Source organism: Gavialis gangeticus, unplaced genomic scaffold (genome assembly GCF_001723915.1).
Source record: "Gavialis gangeticus isolate Ggan-Ray unplaced genomic scaffold, GavGan_comp1, whole genome shotgun sequence".
Taxonomy (NCBI): Eukaryota; Metazoa; Chordata; order Crocodylia; family Gavialidae; genus Gavialis; species Gavialis gangeticus.
In genome coordinates this window covers 127,516,677-127,540,189 of record NW_017729032.1, presented here as the reverse complement: position 1 = coordinate 127,540,189, position 23,513 = coordinate 127,516,677, and the positions used below count along the sequence as shown (strand labels likewise).

Sequence of the window (23,513 nt, the reverse complement as noted above, 5' to 3'; positions counted from 1 at the left end):
GCCTAGGTTGAACCAATTTGAAAGTGCACAGACATTCCCTCTGGACTGAGAAAATGCAGGCACATGCCTCTAGTTGCTCAGGCTAGCAAGCAGGAGGCTAAAGCAGCCTTTCTCTTTCCTTTCACAGTGCTGACCTGAGGGCGGGGCAGGACCAGGCACTGGCAGGATACTCTGATTAGGGAGGGGTGTAAACCCTCACCCTGCCTGCACAGTCCCAAGCTTTTTCCTGCTTGCTGCTCAAGGGGCAGGAGTGTTGCCAGACCCCAGCCCCCAGCTAGCACTCTGAAGGAAAGGCAGGGTATGCAGTGCCTGCATCTGTTGATGATACTGGGCTTTTCAATCTCCCTCTCTCTGCTTCTTCCTACTGTCTGCAGCAAACCTGACATGCAAGGGAGCAGGGAACTGATAACACAGCATTTATCATCTCATCAAGGAAACAAAAGCCTTTCTTATTAGTTCAAGCTCTTAAACAGTTTTTTCCAAGGAAAGAACAGAGAAACTTTACCAGCTGACCTGTTGATTAGCTCCAAAAAGCCATAAGTGGACGCTGTCCAGTCTGCCTTTGTCCTGTCCCAGTGACATTGGAGACACACACACACAGACACTTCTCAGTATTAGCTAGCATACAACATGCCAGCTAGGGTCTGTGGGGCTGGGATTCATTAGGTGGGAGATGAGAGGAAGGGAGGAGGGATCCCTGCTTGAGCAGTGAGTGGCGAGTGGGGGGAGGGCGAAGCCAGACAGACCCTGCTGTGCCTGCATTCTCTCCTAGAGCTCTGGCTAGAGACCAGAGGGGCAGGACCAGCCCTGCTATCTGAAGCAGACAGCCCAGCCTAGTCAAGCCCAGCCCAGGCCTGCAAAGCATCTGGGATACTGGTGGGACTCTGGTTTAACTTAAACAAGGAAGGTGTCTGGGACAGACATTGCATAAACCAGTTTGACCCAAAGGACATCACCCTGACATCTGCTGGGAAGGCCATACAGCAGTATGCAGGCAATCCAGGAAGATTTTGGAGAGTGTTGGGGACAACTTCCTGGCACAAGTGATGGAGGAGCCAACTAGGGGTTGTGCTCTTTTTGACCTGTTGCTCACAAACAGGGAAGAATTGGTGGGGAATTTAATAGTGGATGGCAACTTGGGCACTATTGACCATGAGATGTTTGAGTTCAGGATCCTGAGGAAAGGAAAGATGGAGAGCAGCAGAGTAAGGACTCTGGACTTCAGGGCTTGGGACAGACATTCAAAAAACCTGAGCCTGAATGGATTCAATCTTTGCAGGTTAGTCTAACCTGCCTAGATTGAATCAGTTCGCATCTGCACAGACATTTCCTCTGGACTGAAGAAATGCAGGCACATGCCTGCACTGGCTCAGGCTAGAAGCCAGGGGGCACTAGAGCAGCCCTCCTTCCCTTCCATAGTGCTGAGGTGAGGGGAGGCATGGCCAGGCCCTGGCAGGATGCTCTGATTAGGGAGGAGTTTAAACCCCCACATTGCCTGCACAGTCATAGGCTTGTCCCTCCTCACTGCTCAAGGGGCAGGAGTGTTGCCAGCCCCTGGCTAGTACTCTGAGTAAAAGGGGGGGGTGTGCAGTTCATGCATCTGTTGATGATACTGAGCTTTTCAATCTCCCTCTCTCTGCTTCTTCATACTGTCTGCAAACCTGACGGGTGAGGGAGCCAGCAGGGAGCTGATAACACAGCTTTTCTGAGCCCATCAAGGAAATAAAAGCCTCTCTCATTAGTCCAAGCTCTTCTTAAATAGCGTTTTCCAAGGAAGGAACAGAGGGACATTACAAGTTGACCTTTGACTAGCTCCAAAAAGCCCTAAGCACTGTTCTGTCTGCCTCTCCAAGTGAAATTGGAGACACACACACACACACACACACATACAGACACCTCTCAGCATTAGCTAGCATACCACATGACTAGGGTCCATGCGGCTGGGGTCCATGCTACAGGAGATGCAGGGGTGGGGGGAGAATCCCTGCTTGAGCAGTTGGAGGGGGGCAGGAGGTCAGGGGGATGCCAGACAGACCCTGAAGTCTCTGCCAGAGCTCTGGCTAGGGAGCAGGGGGGCGGGGCCAGTTCTGCTGTGTTGCAGAAAGCACAGCCCAGCCCAACCCAAGGCTGAAAAGCATCTGGGATACTGGGGGACTCTGATTTAACTTAAATCAGGAAGGGGTCTGGGACAGACATTGCATAAACTGGTTTGACCCAAACCATTTAAGGCTGATATTACATTAAATGAGAGTTATCTCAAATCACTTTTGCCCATTTTAAAACTAGTTTATGTGCACTGAATTCATGTTCTGTTACAGGTTCAAACCAGTTTCTGATCACTTAAACCAGTTTATGTGTAGTGTCTGTCCCTACCTCAGAAAAGCAGATTTCAACTGGCTCAGGAGACTCATGGGCAGGATCCCCTGGGAAGCCAGTCTGAGGGGGAGAAGAGTTAGCTATACTTTAAAGAAGCCTAACAGAGAGTGCAGGAACAAACCATCCTGATGTGCAGGAAGACTAGCAAGTATTGCAGAAGACCAGCTTGGGTTACGAGGGAACTCATCAGTAAACTAAATCACAGAAAGGAAGCTTATAAGAAGTGGAAACTTGGACAAACAACTAGGAAGGAGTATGCAAGCATTGCTCAGGCATGCAGGGATGAAGTCAGGAAGGCCAAAACACAATTGGAGTTGCAGCTAGCAAAGGATGTCAAGGGTAACAAGAAGGGTTTCTACAAGTGTGTCAGTAAAAGGGGAGGATGAGGGAAAGTGTGGGTCCCTTACTGAATGGGGGGCAACCTATTGACAGAGAATGCAGAAAAGACTGAAGTTCTCAATGCCTTCTTCACTTCATTCTTCACAGGCAAGGTCAGCTCTGAGGCTACTGCACCTGGCAGCGCAGTTTGGGGAGGAAGTTAGCAGTCAACAATGGTAAAAGAACAGGTTAGGGACTATTTAGAAAAGCTGAACATACACAAGTTCATGGGGCCACATGAGATGCATGTGAGGGCGCTGAGGGAGTTAGCTAATGTGATTGCAGAGCCACTGGCCATCATTTTTGAAAACTCATGGTGATCAGGAGAGGTTCCAGATGATTCGAACAGGGCAAACATAGTGCCCATGTTTAAGAAAGGGAAAAAGGAGGATCCAAAGAACTACAAAGCAGTCAGCCTCACCTCAGTCCCTGGAGAAATCATGGTATAGATCCTCAAGGTATTCATTTCTAAGCACCTGTAGGAGAAGAAGATAATTAGGAACAGTGAGCATGGATTCACCAAGGGCAAGTCATGCCAGACCAACCTGATTGCCTACTGTGATGAGATGACTGGCTCTGTGGAAGTCGGGATACCAGTGGATATGGTATACCTTGATTTTAGAAAGGCTTTTGATAGTCTCCCACAACATTCTCACAGGCAAGCTAAGGAAGTACAGACTGGTTGAATGGACTGCAAGGTGGATAGAAAACTAGCTGGAGCATCAGAGAGTAGTAATCAATGGCTCAATGTCTAGCTGGAAGCTGGTATCAAGTAGAGTGCCCCATAGGTCAGTCCTGAGGCTGGTTTTGTTCAATATCTTCATCAACGACCTGGAAGATGGCACAGAGTGCACCCTCAGCAAGTTTGCAGATGACACCAAGCTGGTGGGGAGTAGGAGATACCCTGGAGGGTATGGCTAGGATTCAGAGTGACCTAAACAAATTGGAGGAATGGGCCAAAAGAAACCTCATGGCTCCCTCCATCCCCCACAAAAGGGAGTCTCCAACCACCACCACCTGGGAAAAAGAATGATTAGGATGATTTGTTTTGGTCTAGTAACAAGATGAATGAGAAGGGAGGGTATGTAAAAAAATCCTGCACTTAGGATGAAACAATCCCGTGCACCAGGCTGGGGGCTGACTGGCTAGGCAGCAGCTCTGCAGAAAAGGACCTGGGGGCTACAGTGGACAAGAAACTGAATATGAGACAGCAGTGTGCCCTTGTTGCCAAGAAGGCTAATGGCATACTGGGCTGCATTGTTAGGTGTGTTGCCAGTAGGGCAAGGGGAGTGATTATTCCCCCCTGTTCAGCACTGGTGCGGCCACATGTGGAGCACTGAAAAGATGTGGACAAATTGGAGAGAATCCAGTGAAGGGCAGCAAAAATGTTGAGGGGGCTGGGGCACATGACTTACGAGAGGCTGAGGGACCTGGGCGTATTTAATTTAAAGAAGAGAAGACTGAGAGGGTATTTAATAGCAGCTTTTAATTGCCTGAAGGAGGGTTTAAAAGAGGATGGAGCTAGACTGTTCTCAGTGGTGATAGGTGACAAAATTTTCTCACTAGGAGGGTAGTAAAATGCTGGAACATGTTATCATGACCTCCAGAGGTCATTTCCAATCCTAATTTTCTATGTTTCTCATAACAAATCATCCTAATCATAACTTTCTCTTACTATGTTCAACCCATAGTTCAGGACTCCTTTCATTATATATAGTTTCAGGTAGAGTGACTAGAACTAAACACAGATTTCCTTGTTAGCACTTACCTCCTTGTATTGTGACATCTTGATTCATTCAGTCTATGCAATTCTTTATACATCTTTTTTTAACAGTCACTCCTCACTGAACAGATTTTGGATTACTACTTCCTATGTATTTTTTCCCTAAGTTAACACTAGTAATTATTAACAATAATGTGAATGAATAATTTACAAAGTGCGTTTCACTGATCAACACTGAGTTTCCTCTGCTATCATGCTACTTACTTGTTTAAGTTTGCTAGGCCTCCCTGGTACTCATAATGTGCTGTAGTCTGCACTAACCTAAATGATGCTGTATTATTTGCAGATGTTTCCATTTCACATCCTGCACTTTCCTATACTCTATAATAAACATGTTATATAGGATTATTCATTTATGTCTTTTAGCCAGTTCCTCATTCAGGACACTGCTTAATGTCTCACACTGTACCTACTTAGTTTCTTGATAGCTTCTTGTAACCAGCTGTAGCAAAAGCATTCTGAAATTCATGATGTTTTATCAACTGTTTCTCTTATAGTCCTTATTTTGGCATGCTTATTGAATTTTAATACTTTAGAGGAGGGGTGTCAAACTCACCAGGCCCCATGGGCCAAATGAATGGCATGGGGCCAGTCCACAGGCTCAATGAATAGTGTGAGGCGGGTCCACATGCCAGTTTAGGGCTGTAGACCAGCCCCAAATTCTAGATCCAGTGCACTGGGCTGGCTTTGCATGCAGCATATATCCAGGACCAGTCCTACAACTGCATGCAGTGTGCACCAGCTCCAGCCCCATGTACCACCTGCAACACACACCTACCTCAGCCCCATGTTCAGTGCATGCCTATCCCAGCCCTATGCACCATGTGCAATGCATGGAGCTGATCCAGTGTTCTCTTCATGCAGCATGTGGGTCCACTCCAAGACCCATGGGTAGCATTGTGGGATGGATCTGACCCACAAGCTGTATCTTTGTCACCACCGCTTTAGAGAGACAAGATTTTCCTATAAGACGACATTGCTAGTTTTCCCTGTTGTTCAGAAGTTCCAGAGGTTCCCTTTCCCTAAGGTCCAGAGGTTCATCTGTAAGATGGGATGCAGCTAGCTTTTAACACTGGTAACTAACTGGCTGGGTCATCACACTCAAAGAGTGGTCATCACTGGTCATCAATGGCTTAATGACTAATTAAGAGGAGGTATTGAGTAGGGTTACACAGGGGTCTGTCCTGGGGCCAGTATGGTTTAATATTTGGACAATGGGATTGAGTACACTTAGAATACACTCATAGTAAATTTGCAAATGACACCAAGCTGGATGGAGTTGCCGATACTTGGATGATGGGATTAGGATGCAGAATGACTTTGATAAGGAAGATCATAGGATCTTAGGAAAGTAGAGCTAGAAGGGACCTCACAAGGTCATTTAGTCCAGCCCCCTGCTGAAGGCAGGAGCATCCCTGGTTCAACCATCCCAGGTTAATGATGATTAACCTACTCTTGCAAATTTCCAGGATGGAGATTCTGTAGTTCCTCTAGACAACCAGTCCCAATGTTTGAATAGCCCCATAATCAGAAAGTTCCTCCTAATTTCCAACCATAATTTTCCCTGCAGCAGCTTGAAGCCTGTCCCCTACAGCCACAAAGAAAACCTCATCTCCATCCTCTCTATAATCACCCTTCAAGTATTTGAAGACTGTTATCACCTTGGTCTTCTCTTTGTCAAAACTACATAACCCTAGTTCTTTCAACCTTTCCTCATAAATCTTGCCTCCCAGGCTCCTAATCATCCTAATCATGATGGCAATGGTATATTCTCTGTGATCACAGAGGGCAGGACAAGGGGTAACAAATTTATATTGCAAGAAGTGAGATTTAGGCTGGCTATTATGAAGAACTAATTGTGTGAGAGGTTAAGCATTGAAACAGATTGCCCAGAGAGGTTGTGGAATTAGCAACTGACTGGCATGGTTTAGGTAGCAGTTGAACTATATGATCTCCTGAGATCCCTTCCACCCCTAACTTACTGTGATGTTGTAAGAGGTGCAGTATTTATCACCATAACTGTATGCTTTGGCTATCGTCTCAAGCACCTTCTTTTTAAGTCTAGATATAGACTTAGACTAAATAGAGGTCCCAAATATACATCATCTAGTCTTGCTGTTTAATTTATTCCAACATCTTATTTACTGATGTGCAGTTAGCTTCTTTTGTTATTTTTGTGTTTATTGCAAAAAGGAACCAGTTCTATGAAAATGTTACTAGAAAGAAGTAATAATTGCAAATTTGAATTATTTTTAAGTGTACTTTTCATATACAGGGCATCCTCATATAACTGCGATTAAACTAAAAGAAAGTAGACCTTTTGATTTCCATGGGAGTTAGAGCATACTGCCATAGACCTCATTGTTTATATTTTTCCTTGAATGGGGGAAAAGGCCACTAGAATCAAAAGGCAGAATATAGTCTCAATTCACTTTAAAAAATGGAGTAGTTCTCAGAATAAAGTTCAACACAGACAAAGGTAAAGAGCTACACCTAAGGAAGAATAATCAGATGAACAAATGAGAGCTGCACTGGGCTGGGCAGTGGCACTTCTGAAAAGGATTATGAAGGTTTTGGTGGATCACAGACTCAGCATGAATCAGCAATGTGATGCAGGCACAAAAAAACCCCCAAATGCTATATAAACATAAGTATTCACTGTAAGACTTGGGAGGTCATAGTACCTATTCAGTGCTGTCCAGGCCTCAGCTTCAGTATTATGTGTAGTTCTAGACTATTCGTTTTAAGGTTATGGAGAAGTTGTAAATGGTCCAGAGGCAAATAACAATAAACAATAAAGAGGTTTAGAAGGCAAGACATATGAGAAAAGGTTGAGATAACTAGAAAGATTTAGCTTGGAGAAAAGGAAATTAAGAGCAGAACAGTTTTCAAATACTTAAAGTAGAGGGAAAAGTGTTTTCCCTTGCCACAGAAAGGATACAAAGCAATGGTTTTAAATAGTAACAAAGTAGATTTAGATTAGAACTCAGGAAAAGCTTCCTTATTGTTACTATAGTAAGGCAATAGAATAGACTGAAGTTATAGAATCTCCTTCATTGGAGGTTTTCAAGAAGAGGCTGAAAATCCATTTGAAAGGGATGGTTTAGGAACAGCACTCTTTCTTTTGTGCAGGCAGATGTGGAGAGGGGTAGATGTCAAAGGGCACAGGCACATGGGGGGCAGGTGGGAGTGGGAGCAAGTGGCACAGGGAACCAAAGTGGCGGGGCAGGGGCAGCAGTCAGGGGAGCTGGCGCCATGGGGTGCAGGTGCAGGGGGGGCAAGTGGTTGGGGGGCAGGCATCGGGGGCAAGGTGCAGAGAGAAGTGTAGGTACATGGGTGGGGGCAGGTGGCAGGGGGGCAAGTATTAGGCAGAGTAGCAGGCGCTGTAGGCACCATGGGGAGCCAGGCACAGGGCATGCAGGCACTTGGGAGGACAGGCAGCCAGGGATGCAAGTATAAGGGAGTTCAGACAGCAATGGTACTTGACTCTCTTGCTACCTCCCCCCCCATGCAACTTGCCCTCTTGCCTCTGCTTACGCTACTGCAATGGTTGGGGGTAGGAAGGTGGGGGTGTCTTAATTTAAGACAACGCTCCAAAAATTAGATTCTAAATATGGAAAACTATTATAAATTTATACATTTTCTGTATCTAGATGTTAATTATTGAAGTAGTGGTCCTAAACAAAAAGTCATCTTGGATTCCAGTAAATATTATAATATATTTAGAAGTCATGAAATATTTTGGCTCCTTCTCTTGAAGTGAACCAACAACTGTTGTTTACTCTTGTTTTCAGAAAAAAACTTAATTTTTGGCTAATGGTTCAGGTCATCCAGTTGCTAAGTACTGAAAAAGTGAAGTTTGCAAAATGTAGTGTTGCAATTAAAAGTACGTATAGCACCTATATATTTCAGCATACATTAATTCACTTTTATGGTCCTTTTGGCCATTAAAACAGAAGATTGAATAAAATACATTAAACAAAATGTGATTAGAATAAAAAACTGTTTTTGCTGTATTCTACCTCTGGTTGATATAACTTTTAATTGCTTACCATTGTATTTAATAATAAGCTAAATTCTGCCTAGAAAAGTACCTATCTTTTGTCCCCATATTAACTGGTTTCTAAAATGAAACTCATTGTTATAGTTTCATACTAAAAGAAAGGAACTCCAGAGATTCAAAATGCTCTGGTATTCTTTTAATGCCAAAAAGCATGCCTTCCTTTCAGCTTCATTATTTCATTTCTTTAGTGTTTCACTTGAAGGCCCAGATCTTATTTGACCTCCAAGGTATCTAAGTGACATTTACGCAGACTTTTAGGCATCTAAATCATTCAGTTTGAATCTATTTCAGCCTGTGCATTAGCTAAAATTCTGCTAAGGTTCTTTCCCACCCATACTTGCCTGTACCTTGGTAGTTAAAGTACTCTCCTGATAAGTAAGAAATGCACACTCAATCCCCTTAGGGAGGGCTTACAAACCAGGTCTCCCACTGTCTGGACAGGTACTCTAGTAACAGGGCAAAAGCTGTCCATCATGGATAGTGGTCTACCAAACTCAAAGGGGCAGCTAGCTGTTTTCATGGGCAGATCCCAGGGCCAGCCGCCGTTTTCGTGGGCAGCACCCCATACAACTCTGATTGGCCAAAGGGCCCCTTCAAACCCAGTGGACCATCTCGAATAAAACAATGTTAAATAGTAATATTTGAATTTCAGGGACCACCTGGAAAACTTCGGTGTCAGTCAAAAGGAAAATCACTGATAAATGCAATTTGATGCTGAACTGTTCGTTAGTTTCTTTCTGAACTGACATGCATTTTTTCTCATTCTCTGTTAAAAGTTAGGCCAATATATTATTATTAGCATGTTCATGCTTTTCCCTAAATATTATATTTTCCCTATATATTTTTAAATAACAGATATAATTAATATATATAAGGATCATACAATCCTAATATACAGTACATTAATATCCTAATATATAGTATACTGAATTAATATCCTAATATACAATGGACCCTTCTTCAGTGATTCTGTATAAGCTATCACTTGCCATCTAATGAACTTCAAATTAAAACACAAACTCTGGATATTATTTTGTTGCTTGGAATATGTAATATATGGTAAGAATATCCCATATGGTTCCACAGATGGGCAATAGAAATGCATTTTAAAATATCCATGGCTATTCACATTAATTAATTAGATTTCAATAGAGAAATCTCATAAGTTACAATAAAAAAGTATATTCCATAGACATTTTTTGGTGATCATGTACATATTCCAGATATTTATACTTCATTTTATACTCAAGATCCTAATCCTATCCTTTATCTCAGGACATCCATTTGTACTAACCTTCATGTTTCTGTTGTCAGCTTCCTGTTGATGAAATACCAAAATTAATATAATGTTGGACCATAATTTGCACATTCCTAAAATATCATGTTCTGACAGATTTAATATCTAAACTATTGTTTCTGTGTAATTCCCACTAGAATTGTCAATAGGCTTTCTAAACTAGAGAAAAATCAAGATACTCAAGGGCATTTGGCCAGTGGCATATTTCATATAACTGGGTCATATCATTAGATGCTATAAATTGGTGCAATGGACTTCAAAAGCACTATGCAAATTTTCACAGCTCTGAAGCTGGCCTGTTGTCAATGTCTTCCATTTAGTATCATTCATATATAAGTATTAGCTGATATAGCTTTAATTTTTTTTTATGATCAACAGCTTTTTATCTAGGGTAAAAGCATTGCCATTTTTTAATTATTGTTATTTAAAAAATGAAAAATAGCTTAACATTTAAAATGTCTTCAGTACCTTTTTTAAGCAGCAGGTGACACTGCAGAGTAGCATGTTTTGTGCCTTGTGTTTTTTTAAAATAGTATATACTACAATGGTTTTTTGCGTTATCTTATACATTTTGGTTTGGGTAACTGAATTTCCATTACAAGAATGCAAGACTTATAATCAAACCCTCAGTGTCAGGCTCAAACTATTTTTAATGTTTTAAATCCATTCTGCTAATAACAGTAGTAGATTGTGCCACATCTTTTGAAGAAACATTGGCAACAAGTCCAAGATTTCATAATTCTATGTCCTCAAACACCACCTGCAAAAATAAACTCAAGAGAAACCAGGAATCAAGATCTGATCCCTGGTAGCAGCTTTTTAATAGTGTGTTTTCCATGACACACATCTAAAATTATTGTATTTAGGAAATAGTGAGGGCAGTTGGCTGACCTGGCATAGTTGTTCTCATTAGATTAAAGTAACCCACAAGAGTCTTTTAACCCACAATTTCTTGACAACATATTTAATGCTAATCAGATATAGGCAACACTGGGAAACAATTTCTCACAGAGAAATATTATCAATACTATACAGCAAAAATTTATATAGCATTGTAGTCATTGCACTCTGCATATTTACAGGCTGCATAAATAACAAATAAATAAGTAATAACTAATAATGATCCACTTAGGGTGTCTTCACTGCACATTACAATATGTAATAAAAGAAAACAGCAGGCTAAACAGATATAACCTAAAATAACCCTAGCAGAATATAGTATACTAAATCTGCATCATCTGATCATGTAATGTCTTTTTCACATTAAATCTGCTAATAATTTCCTCTGCAGCATTCAAAAACTCTGCAGGCATCACAAGTTTTAATTGCCAGCCTCTTGCATGCCAGCATGCCACATGAAGACACTATTGAATGAAACAGCAATCATCAAACCAATTTTGTGTTCTTAGGCCCCCTCTACACAGGCAGGTAAAGGTGCAATGGGATCTAATGCATGATTCCTCACATGCATGGAAGAAGGTGTAATTGTGGGACTCACACATTAGAATGCACCACACCTTACCTGCAGTGCCAGGGGAGTCTGGGAACATGATCCTGGGCTCCCCCTGCACTGACTTCCACAGTTGACAACATTCTTCGTCCTACAAGCCCCACAGCTGAAGATGCTGCCTCTGCTGCAGCAAGCCTCACAGCCAAAGAGGCTTACAGATGGGGGGAATTTCTCATGCTATTAATTGGTTGAAGGTGTAGCTGGGTCATGACTTAAGACAGGATTACCTGGTTAATCACACCTTAAGTGTACTGTGTAGAGGAGGCCTTGAACTGATATTGTGTATGGCATAATGCACTATGCAAATTTGGAAACTGAAATGGGAAAAATCTTTATCTAACTTACAAAATAACATAGAGGAAAAATATATGAATACTGATCTTGAGTATACTGACAATTATGTCATGTTTGCCTGCTCAATTGAAAAGCTCTAAGTCACTCTGGACTGCTTTTATGGAGCATATGAAGTGCTTGGATTCACTGTCAACTTCATGGAAACCAAGATACTTTACCAACCCACCCCAAGCTAACTAGGTGCTCCCCCACAAGGGCAGTCCTTGGAGAATGTTGAGCATTTCCCCTTACTATGTAGTTACCTTTCCCAAAAAGTAAATATAGAAAATAATATTCAACAACAAATAAAATCTGCCAGTGCTGTGTTTAGACATTGCTAAAATCAAGTCTTCAATGATCATAAGAACAGGACCCAACCCAAGCTTCTTGTCTAACAGGTTGTCGTTCCATACACAACTGTATGAGTGTGAAACCTGGACAACATTTCAGAAACACCTGGAAGCCTTGTAATGTTACCATCAGTGATGTCTCCAGAAAATCTTCCATATCAATTGGAAGGATGGAAGAATGAACATCAGCATTTTGCCTCAAGCAAACACCTCCAGCATTGAATGCATATTTATACAGCACCAGCTCCATTGGGACAGGATATGTCATAAAGATGCCTGGCAACCAGCTCCAGAAACAGGTCCTATACACCCAACTCACTAGTGGTCTTTGCTGTAGAGATTGGTGGAAGAAGAGATTCAAGGATGTCTTGAAATACCAATCTAAAGAAATTTGTCCATCTGGTGTCACCAACAGGGCATTGGCTTCTTCAACCATGGGATGTTGTTCCAAAAAGAAAGATTGCTAGGAAGAGACAGGATCCACCTGACAAAGAGAGGGAAGAGCATTGTTGCAGACAGTTTTGCTAACCTAGTGAGGAGGTCTTTAAATTAGGTTTGCCAGAGGATGGAGACCAAAGTACTGAGATAAGTGGGGAAGCAAGTGACCTGGAGGAAGCACAAGTAGGAGGAGAGGCCGGGGCACTACTTCCTGAAAAAGTAGGGCAATCAGCTACTTAGATAATTCTAGTTAGACACGTTTGGCAAAAGAAGAGGTTAGGAACTGTTTAGAAAAGCTGAACATGTACAAGTTCATGGGGCCAAACATGGTGCACCTGAGGCTGTAGAAGGAGTTGGCCAATATGATTGCAGAGCTGCTGGCCATTATCTATGAAAACTTATGGTGATCAGTTAATTAGTTAATATGAAGACATTCTCATTCTTCCTGAGAAAGTGGGGCAATCAGCTAGTTACCTCACATATCTGTACATGAATGCAAAGAACCTGGGAAATAAACAGGAAAAATTGGAAGTCCTTGCATAGTCATGGAACTATGATGTAACTGGAATAACAGAGACTTGATGGGATACCTCACATGACTGGATTACTCTCATGGATGGATATAAACTGTTCAGGAAGGACAGGTAGGGGAGAAAAGGAGGAGGAATCACTCTTTATGTAAAAGAGCTGCATGATTGCTCAGAGGTGCAGTATGAAACTGGAGATAGGCCTTTGAAAGTCTCTAGGTTAGAGTCAGAGGAGAGAGCAACAAGCATGATGTCATGGTGGGGGTCTACTACAGACCACCAGACCAGGAAGAAGCGGTGGATGAGGCTTTCTTCAAACAGCTAGCTGAAGTTTCCTGATCACAGGACCTGCCTTTAATGGGGACTTCAGTTGCCCTGACATCTGCTGCGAGGTCAATACAGTAGTGCACAGGCAATCTAGGAAGTTTTTGGAGAGTACTGGGGACAGCTTCCTGGTACAAGTGTTGAAGATCAACTAGGGGCCATACTCTTCTCAATCTGCTGCTGACAAGCAGGGAGGAATTGGTGAGGAATGTAGAAGTGGATGGCAACTTGGGCAACAGTGACCATGAGATGATTGAGTTCAGGATCCTGAGGAAAGGAAGGAAGAGCAGCAAGGTAAGGACCCAGGACTTCAGAAAAGCAGACTTTGACTCCCTCAGGGAACTAATGGATAGGACCTCCTGGGAGGCCAGTCTGAGGGGAAAAGGAGTCTAGGAGAGCTGGTTATACTTTAAAGAAACCTTACTAAGGGTGCAGGAATGAATGATCCCACTTCTCAGGAAGACTGGCAAGTATGGCAGAAGAACAGTTTGGCTTAACATGAAACTCTTTAATGAGCTAAAACACAAAAGGAAAGCACACAAGATCTGGAAATGTGGAAAAATGATTAGAGAAGAGTATAAGAGTAGTGCTCAGGCATGCAGGGATGAAAACACAAAGGCCAAAGAGCACTTGGAATTGCAGCTAGCAAGGGACATGAAGAGTAACAAGAAGGGTTTCTACAAATATGTCAGAAACCAAAGAAAGATCAGGGAAAGTGTGGGTCCCTTAGTGAGTGCGGGAGGCAACCTAATGACAGACGATGCAGAAAAGACTGAAGTATTTAATGCCTTTTTTTCCTCAGTCTTCACAAACAAGGTCAGCTACCAGATTACTGCACCTGGCAGCACAGTTTGGGGAGGAAATGAGCAACCACCAGTGGCAAAAGAAGAGGTTAGGAACTGTTTAGAAAAACCAGACATGTACAAGTTCATTGGGCCACGCATGGTGCACCCGAGGTTGCTGAGGGAGTTGTCCAATATGATTGCAGAGCTGCTGGCCATTATCTATTAAAACTTGTGGTGATCAGGAGAGTTCCCAAATGATTGTAAAAGGGGAAATCTAATGCTTCTCTTTATGAAAGGGAAGAAGGAACATCCAAGGAATATAGACTAGTCAGCCTCACCTCCGACCCTGGAAAAAGTCACAGAGCAGGTCCTGTAGGAATCCATTTCTAAGCACTTGAAGGAGAAGAAGGTGACTAGAAACAGTAAGCATGGATTCATACCTGACCAAGTTTTCCAGCTTTGTATGACAAAATGATTGGCTGTGATCTACCCTGACTTTAGCAAGGTTCTTGATATGATCACCCACAACATTCTCACAAGCAAGCTATGGGAGTACAGATTGGATGAATGGACTGTAAGGTGGATAGTAAACTGGCTGGATCATCAGGCTCATTGGCTCAATGTCTAACTGGCAGCTGGTCTCAAAGGGAGTGCTCCAGGGGTTGGTCCTGAAGCTGGTTTTGTTCAATATCTTCATCAACAATCTGGAAGATCATTGATGAAGAGCACCCTCAACAAGTCTGTGGATCACACCAAGTTGCATGGGGTAGGAGATATGCTGGAAGGTAGGGCTAGTATTCAGAGTGCCCTAGACAAATTGGAGGATTGGATGAAAAATTAATTTCATGAGGTTCAATAAGGGCAGGTGCAAAATCCTGCACTGAGGATGCAATCCTATGCACCAATACAGGCTGGAGACTGACTGGGTAAGCAGCAGTTCTAGAGAAAAAAGGACCTGGGGGCTACAGTGGACATAAGCTGAATATGAGCTAACAGTGTGCCCTTGTTGTGAAGAAGGCCAACAGCACACTGGGTTGCATTAGTCAGACTGTTGCCAGCAGATCAAGGGAAGTCGTTATTCCCCTCTATCCAGCACCAGTGAGGCTACGTCTGGAGTACTGTGTCCAGTTTTGGGCCCCCTACTGCAGAAAGAAAGTCCAGTGGAGGGCAACAAAAATGGTTAAAAGGCTGGGGCACTTGCCTTATGAGAAGAGGAGGAGGGAACTGGGCTTATTTAGTCTGGAGAAGAGAAGAGTGAAGGAGATTTAATAACAGACTTTAGCTACTTGGAGGTTAGTTCCAAAGTGGGTGGAGCTAGACTGTTCTCAGTGATGGCAGATAACAGAAGAAGGAACAATGCTTTCAACTTGCAGCAAGGGAAGTTTAGATTAGCTTTGGGAAAACTTTCTCACAAGGAGGGTAGTAACGCACTGAAACAGGCTACCCAGGGCAGTTGTGGAATCTCCATCCTTGGAGGTTTTTAAGACTTGGCTAGACCAAGCCTTGGCTAGAATGAGATAGTTGGGGCTGGTCATGGGGAGCAGGGGATTGGACTAAATGACCTCCTGAGGTCCCTTCCAACCCTAATTTTCTATGAATCTGTGATTCTAAGAAATGTGATTATTAAAATAAATACCAGGGAGACGAGTTTTGAATCATCCCCAGTGGCATCGTGACCAGGGCTCCAGGTTTTCTCTGATTTAAAAAGTCCCCAATTTTTGGATTAAATAAAATAACCCCAAATCCACATTTTTTGTGAGATATATATATATATATATATATATATATATATATATATATATATATAAATGGCATTTCATTTTAGACAATTCAAAGCTCAAGTCTCCCTGGTACTGAGGTTAATAATTACATTTTTTAGAATCATAGATGTAGACAGTCAAGTGGAAGGATATATATATTTTTATATATATATATATATATATATATATATATATAGTGCTGTTTCATTTTGATCACAGACAAATGTAGATTTTGAGTTACTTTTTTTAATCCAAAAATTGAGGATTTTTTTAATCAGAGAAAACCAGGATCCCTGGTCATGAAGTACAACAAGACATTGTCACTGTGGAGGTGAATAGATGAAACAGACAAAGAGAAAGGGTTGTGACCCAACATCACCAGGATTTACTTCTTCCTCCTGGAATAGTATGCCACATCTGCAGTTGAACATGCACATTTTGGATTGGCCTCTTCAGTCATTTCAAGACACATCCATGACTTCCCTATCTACTGGAAGATTGTCGTCCTCATGTTGAGGGACTTCTAACAACAACGACCTGCCTTGCCAGAGTGCAGCCTGTTACACATGCTCACTAGTCATGCTTACTTGCTTATCCACAATGCATAAGAAATCGGATCTCAAACTATGCATAAGAGCCAAAGTGGAAGTTATGTATCTGGGTACTGCCATTTTGACTCATAAAATGAAATAAAATTCTGCCCCCACAAAATTTCAAAATTATGAGAAATAATTTACCTTGTAAAAATCAGTCTTAAACTTATCATCTGTGCTATTATCTTCCACAGATCAAAAGTTGGGATAACCAAATTGTGTGTAAAATATACAGAAATCATTCTTTAAAAAGAAAAAAAGATATTATTCTTGTTGATTTTTCCCAGTAAGTTGAATATTGTTTATGAAATAGTAGAATCTTTCAAAACAATGCAAATTTTTAAAATGCTCTTCATTGATCCCAGTTTTTCTATGTAAAGAAATCTTGCTATAAATTAGCTTTTAAGCTACTTACAGATGTGAAAAAGAAAATAAAACTGTGCTTTACTTTAAGCTTGGCACATGCCGTACCAAGAGCAGCACATGCCTAGAAAAGGCATCATGTTATTTTTGACCCAGCTCACCCAACATTTGTATAGATCAGGTAATTCAGCAGGGTTTTTTTAATTGAATCAGCTGTGCCATAAAGCACTACTGAAGCACCCAATCTATACAGAGCCGAGTCGAACTAACATACTTCCTCTTCCAGTAAAGCACTCTTTTTCTTTTTTGTTTTTTCACATCTGTCAGCAGTCTTAGAGAAACAAATTTACTTGCTAATTTTTATGTAGCCTTTTCAAGATTTTGTTATTCTTATCCCTAAGCCAGAAAGAGATAAAGGAAATAAGCTCAACTTCTGATCTATCTATAATAAATATATTTCAAAAGATGTGTCTAGAGATATTATTTCAGACTGATCAAACATAGGACTGGCTTTGCAGGAAACCCTAGAATCTCTCTCTAATGATTGCCAGTTACAATAATGCTTTCCAAATAATTGACAAGGCCAAGTCTTACAAGATGCCTGAAATTTTACATTCATCATTACAGATGCAAGAATGGAAAAATTGTCAGCTGTGATTTAAAATGTTTGTTACCCCTTCACTGGGACTTCAGGGTTCTGAGCACTGTCTTTTTTGTATCATGTTCCTCCCTATGTCCTGACCTCCAGGAAGTAACCTACAATGGACATGTCTAAAACACTTAGCTTTCTCCATCTTATTCCAAAAAGAATAAGAACAATGCCAACTATCCACTTATAAAAATGGCTTAATCCTCTCATTTTTTCTTCCTTTCAGAAAATAGCATTTCAAGGAAGGAGACACTGATAACAAAAAAGGGACAGTTAAGATAACCTTGGGCACTAGGAAGAGACTTTATGTTGTTCCTTTCTTCTTACCTAGGGGAAGATGAGAGGAGCAGGAAGCAGGGCAAATTAGGGAGCAATGCCGATGAAATATTATGTTTGGTCTTCTATGTCTGGAAGCTGAAATGGCAGCTATAGACAGGCCGGGCCTTTGTCCTGCAAACACAACTGCTAAAGGCAGTTGCAAAAGTGGGTTGGGCAGCACAAGGAGGCTAGCACCTCAGGCATCACTTGACAGCTGTGAATCAGGCAGCTCCCTTGTTAAGAGGGAGCCATTTTGATCTTTTTTCACTTCCCTTCACATCAGCAGGAGGCAATGGCAGAGCAACCAGGAAAATGTAGACTTTATAATGGAAACCACTACACTGTCGTTTTTGCTTATCTGTTAACATAGGTTTCATACACTTCAACAACATAATGCATTGATTGCTCCATCAATACACTTAAACATTACTATATACAGAGCAACTAAAACCACACTCTTTTTTTTTTATATATTTCACAGCTCCGTAAATCTGTTTTCAGCATCAGAGCAAGGAATCTTCTAGAAAAGGAGACAGCAATCAATAAAATCCTGAGGTAACAACTGGCACTAGTTTGACATTATCTTTTGAATTACAAATGTGATGTTATTAATAAGTTATGAGTGATTTCTGATCTGTTTATTCTGTAAAAGTGTTTGTGTACAAAGTCAGTGTACGGCACATGCATATGATTGCCAGGCTCTTTGCGTTTATGGTAGAGATACTCAACCCCCAGCCTACAGGCCAGATCCTGTAGTCATGTGATCTGACCTAAAGGGATCCCCAAGGGCTTGGAAATTTGGCAGTGAGGTAACAGTGGCAATTAACATTACCCTCACTCAACCACCACCAAATTTCCAAGCCCTGCTGCTTAGATGACATGGCGCTATGCACAGCATCCAGCCAGCATACGCGTAAGGCTGGGGCAGTGAGCCCAGTCCAACACATGTGGGACTGAAAGCAGGGCAAAAGGCCTGATCTGACATATGTGGGGTCAAGGTCAGGCTTGGGGTTGGGGTGATGAGTCCAATCCAGTGCAAATGGGGCCAGGACCAATCCAGCCAGGGGCACAGTCGGATCAGGCCCTGCATGTACTGGATTGAGCCCATAGACCAGATCCAGCCTGTGGACTGACCCAGACCACACATCTGGCCCTCAGGGCCAAAGGGTGGGCACCACTGGTTTATGGCAGTGTATCCCTTTATATTAAAACCACAGTCTTTTTTACATTTTTGTGTAAATGGGAAAAGTACTTAAGGCATATTATTCAACCAAGACAGAAGTAGGTCTAATTAATATATGTTACCATCCCTCGTCTAACAATTTAGTGTCTGGTTTGGGCACTTTTTACCTGTTCCTCTAGAATTAACCAAATATGATTCTTCAGAAGTTACTGTCACTTTGCACCTTAAGGTTTTGGTTGGCCAACAGATTCCAAAATAGTCCTTGCCCACAAACTCAGAAGAATATTGTTACAAAGTCTTGCATTAAGTTTTAAGTATCCTGCACTAGAAGATATGGTTTCTGATAACATTGCAACCAGAAACAATGAGGTTGAGAAAGCAACAGATCCTATTCCACCTTTTAGGGACTTAAATGAACAAATGTGATCTTAGGCCACCCCACACATGAATGCACCTAATTTTGTTATACCTCATCATTGTAACCTGAGTCACAAAGCACTGGGCGGTCCCATCCACCTTTTGCATTAACGGGTGTAATATGATCTAACTGAAATTTGGTGGTAGAGGAACAGTGACAATAAATGCTGCCACTACTTCTACACCACCAAATTACCAAACCCCGCAGGCCAGATGACATGGCCCTGTGTGAAGGATCCAGCCACAGAAAACCTGTACCAAAAATGTATAGGTTATTAGTTTGTTTATACATACAGTTTCGTTATCATAAAATGATACACATCTACAGTACATTAACTACTGCTAACTGGGAAATATCAGAATAAAAAGGAATAACTGATTGGAAAAATATAGCTGAGAAATTAAATTATTTCAGTGCTTTACGAGGAGCAGTTCTGTATGAATTTATGTAGTTCAGTGTGACTCCTGAATTGTGAAGTTTGTTGAAAAGTGCCTTGTAATTGCATTCCATTTGAGAAAAATTATAGCAGTCACCTATTTAGTTCTTGTTAATATTTCTAAAGAATAAAAGACAATAAATGCTGTAGAAATTAACACAACTTTAGCTTTCCTTAAAAACCATGGTAATATATATTAATGTGAACAATTACCAATTCAAATGAATGTCCTTTTGTCAAAATCTGACTGATAAACATTGTAACTGTAAGACCAAACAAAGTATTCATTTCAAACAAAGCTCATGGCTCTGTTTTTGAGTACTTCAGTTACATAAGTGTATCTTACCTTTATAGAAGTTAGAAGGAAATAAGTACAGTTTCTGTGACCCTATAAAGTACTTTTAAAATATAGTTTCATATACTAGTTTCAGGGCAGTGTTTGTCTAAGTTACAGAGAGACAAATTCTATGCTGACTCAGGCCCTGGACAGACATTACATTTTTGCTGGGAGAAAAGTCTTTTCCCTGGTACAAAAAGAAAACCTATTCAAGGGATTTCTTGCAGAGGAGAATTGGCTCTTCCACAGGAAAGTTCTACCTCTTCCAACTAGAACAAGATCTCCCCTTCTGCAGTAACTTTAACACCTATACAATTATCTCGGCACTGACTCCCTGACATCCTGCCCAGGGATAAACTGTCAGGGAGCCCTGTGGGGTTCCTGGCTTGGAAACGTCCTCTCTCCCTCCATGCTGCCAATTAGCTGATTGGTGGAAGAGGTGGGAGAGGCATTCTCCCATGGCAGGAACCCTTGTGGAGCCCTGTGAAGGTTCCCATCACTGAAGGTTAGCCCCTGGCCCTGGCCTCTTCTGGGTGAGCCCTGAGGAGTGGGGGGTGAGAGACCATTGTCCTGCAGCAGGGAACCCTCCCAGAATCTCAGAAGGGTTCCTCCTGTGGTCACATCCTCCTCTTACACTCAACTCAGAGGAGAGCAGGGGACAGGCAGCTGTTCTTTTGTGATGGGAACCCCACCAGGGCACCCCTTGCCTATTCTACCAGTCAGCTGATTGGTGGGAGAGGAGGAAACATTCTTTTGAGGCTGGAGCCATGGGAGGGCTCCATGGGAGGGCTCCAGCCTCTTTAAAAAAGGGAAGAGGGATGACCCAGGCAACTATAGGCCCGTTAGTCTTACTTCAATCCTGGGGAAGCTCTTTGAGAAGATTATCAAGGAGCACATCTGTGATGGGCCAGCAGCGGGGATGATGCTCAAGGGCAACCAACATGGTTTCATTAGAGGCAGGTCCTGTCAGACCAACCTTATTGCCTACTATGATCAAGTCACAAAACCACTGGACGCAGGTGTCACAGTGATTCAAGTCTTTCTGGACTTCAGGAAGGCCTTTGACACTGTCTCCCACCCCATTCTCATTAGAAAGCTAGGTGACTGCGGCATTGATGCATACACAGTCACATGGATTGCAAATTGGCTGAGGGGTCACACTCAGAGAGTGGTGGTGGACAGGTCATTTTCAGCCTAGAAGGAAGTGGGCAGTAGGGTCCCCCAGGGCTCGGTCCTTCAGCCCGCACTGTTCAATTTCTTTATTAGCAACTTGGATGATGGGGTGAAAGTAACCTGTTTAAATTCACAGATGACACCAAGATTTGGAGTGAGGTGGGCACACTAGAAGGGAAGGACAGATTACAGCAGTACCTGGACAGGTTAGGATGGATTCAATACTGACAATAGGATGGGATTCAATACTGACAATAGGATGGGATTCAATACTGACAAATTCAAGGTGCTGCACTTGGACAGTAAGAACCAGCAGCATACCTACAGGCTAGGGAACTCCCTTATTGAAAGCACAGTGGCAGAAAGAGATCTTGGAGTCATTATTGACTCCAAGATGAACATGGGCCGACAATGCGAGAACACAGTCAGTAGGGCTAACCGTACCTTGCCCTGAATCCACAGATGCATCACAAGCAGGGCCAAGGAGGTGATCCTCCCCCTCTATGCAACACTGAGGCCACAGCTGAAATACTGCATCCAGTTCTGGGCGCCGCACTTCAGGAGGGATGTGGACAGCATTGAGAGGGTCCAAAGGAGGGCCACTCGCATGATCTGGAGACAGCAGGGCAGACCCTATGAGGAGAGGCTGTGGGACCTTAACCTGTTCAGCCTTCACAAGAGAAGGCTGAGGGGAGACCTGGTGGCCGTCTATAAACTTACTAGGAGGGAACCAGCGCAGTTTGGGAGAGACCTTGTTCCCCCGAGCACCTCCCGAAGTAACAAGGAATAATGGCCATAAGCTGGTAGAGAGTAGGTTTAGACTAGACATTAGAAGGCTCTACTTCACAGTCAGGGCAGCTAGGATCTGGAACCAACTTCCAAGGGAAGTGGTGATGGCTCCTACCCTGGGGGTCTTTAAGAGGAGGCTTGACGTTTATCTGGCTGGGGTCATTTGAGCCGTTTTCTCTCCTGCCCACGGCAGGGGGTCGGACTAGAAGATCTACAAGGTCCCTTCTGACCCTACCTCTATGAATCTATGAATCTATCAAAAAGAATGCGTCCCCCTCTCCCACCAATCATCTGACTGGTAGATTAGGCAAGAGGTGCCCTGGTGGGGAAGAGGCAGGATCTAGCCCCAGGCACACTTACCTCCTGCCCCATGCACTCCTGCTGGTTGACCCAAAGCAGGGCTATTCTCCTGTGGCAGGAATCCTCCCAGGAAGTTTCACGCTGTGGGAGAATGACCCTGCCATCCCAACAATTAGCCAATTGGCAAGACTGGGATGAGGAGCATTCTCCCAGAACTGGAGACCTCTTGGGCTGTCTGTGGAAGCTGCTGCTTTTCAGCAGCTGCCAGTCAGCCCTCTTCCCAGACAGAGGAATGCAGGCAGGCTATCAGTCAGTGGGCTCTCTTAAGGGCAGTGCTAGCCCAGGGAGCAGCCCTCTAGTGCCCCTGGCTGGAGAGCTTGCCTGTGTAGTAGGCCTGTGATAAGCAGCAAGGATTCAGCTGATTCAGACAGACAGCGATTTGATTCAGCGATTCGAATCACTGTCCTGATTCCATTCGGCCAAATGGGATCTGAAGATTCAGTGCCGCTTCAGAGATTCAGCCATAGACTAAAGAGGCAGCAGTCCTCACCATGCTGGGCACAGATACCTCCAGCTGGTAAGTCTGTTGTGGTGGCGGAGAGGGGATGTAGCAAAGGTTGTGGGCATGGCAGCTCTGGGAGCAGGGTCTATGCCCTGCTGCCACTTGCCCAGCTGGGATGGGGGGCCGAGGAGACACAATGCAGGCATGGCTTACTCCAGGAGGAAAGGGGCAAGTGGCAGCAGGGCATAGCCCCCACTCCCAGCACTGCTGTGCCCACATCCTATGCTCCCCCACCCCAGCTGGGCATGCAGTGGCAGCACCCACAGCTGGGCAAGTGGTGGCAGTGCCTACCCTGCTGCTGTGGCTGGGCAAGTGGCAGCAACAACCATATCCCGCGCCCCCCACTTCCACCCAGAGTGAGCCGCACTTGCATCATGGGTCTGCAGTCTATATCTAAGGCTCTGCAAAAAATTACTAGATTTCATAGTTTTCAAAGACATTAGGGCTGGAAGGGACCTCGGAAGATCA

General features: G+C 43.1%; 1 protein-coding gene across 3 annotated transcripts in view; it reads left to right on the top strand.

Annotated features, from left to right (window-relative positions):
* Nucleotides 1–23,513, top strand: part of NALCN (sodium leak channel, non-selective) — a 564,495-nt gene that overhangs the window by 461,593 nt on the left and 79,389 nt on the right. For all 3 annotated transcript variants that reach the window (XM_019524286.1, XM_019524284.1, XM_019524285.1), the window contains one exon: nt 18,329–18,402. In XM_019524286.1, the coding sequence (XP_019379831.1) occupies nt 18,329–18,402 (74 nt within the window). The remainder of the gene's footprint in view (nt 1–18,328; nt 18,403–23,513) is intronic.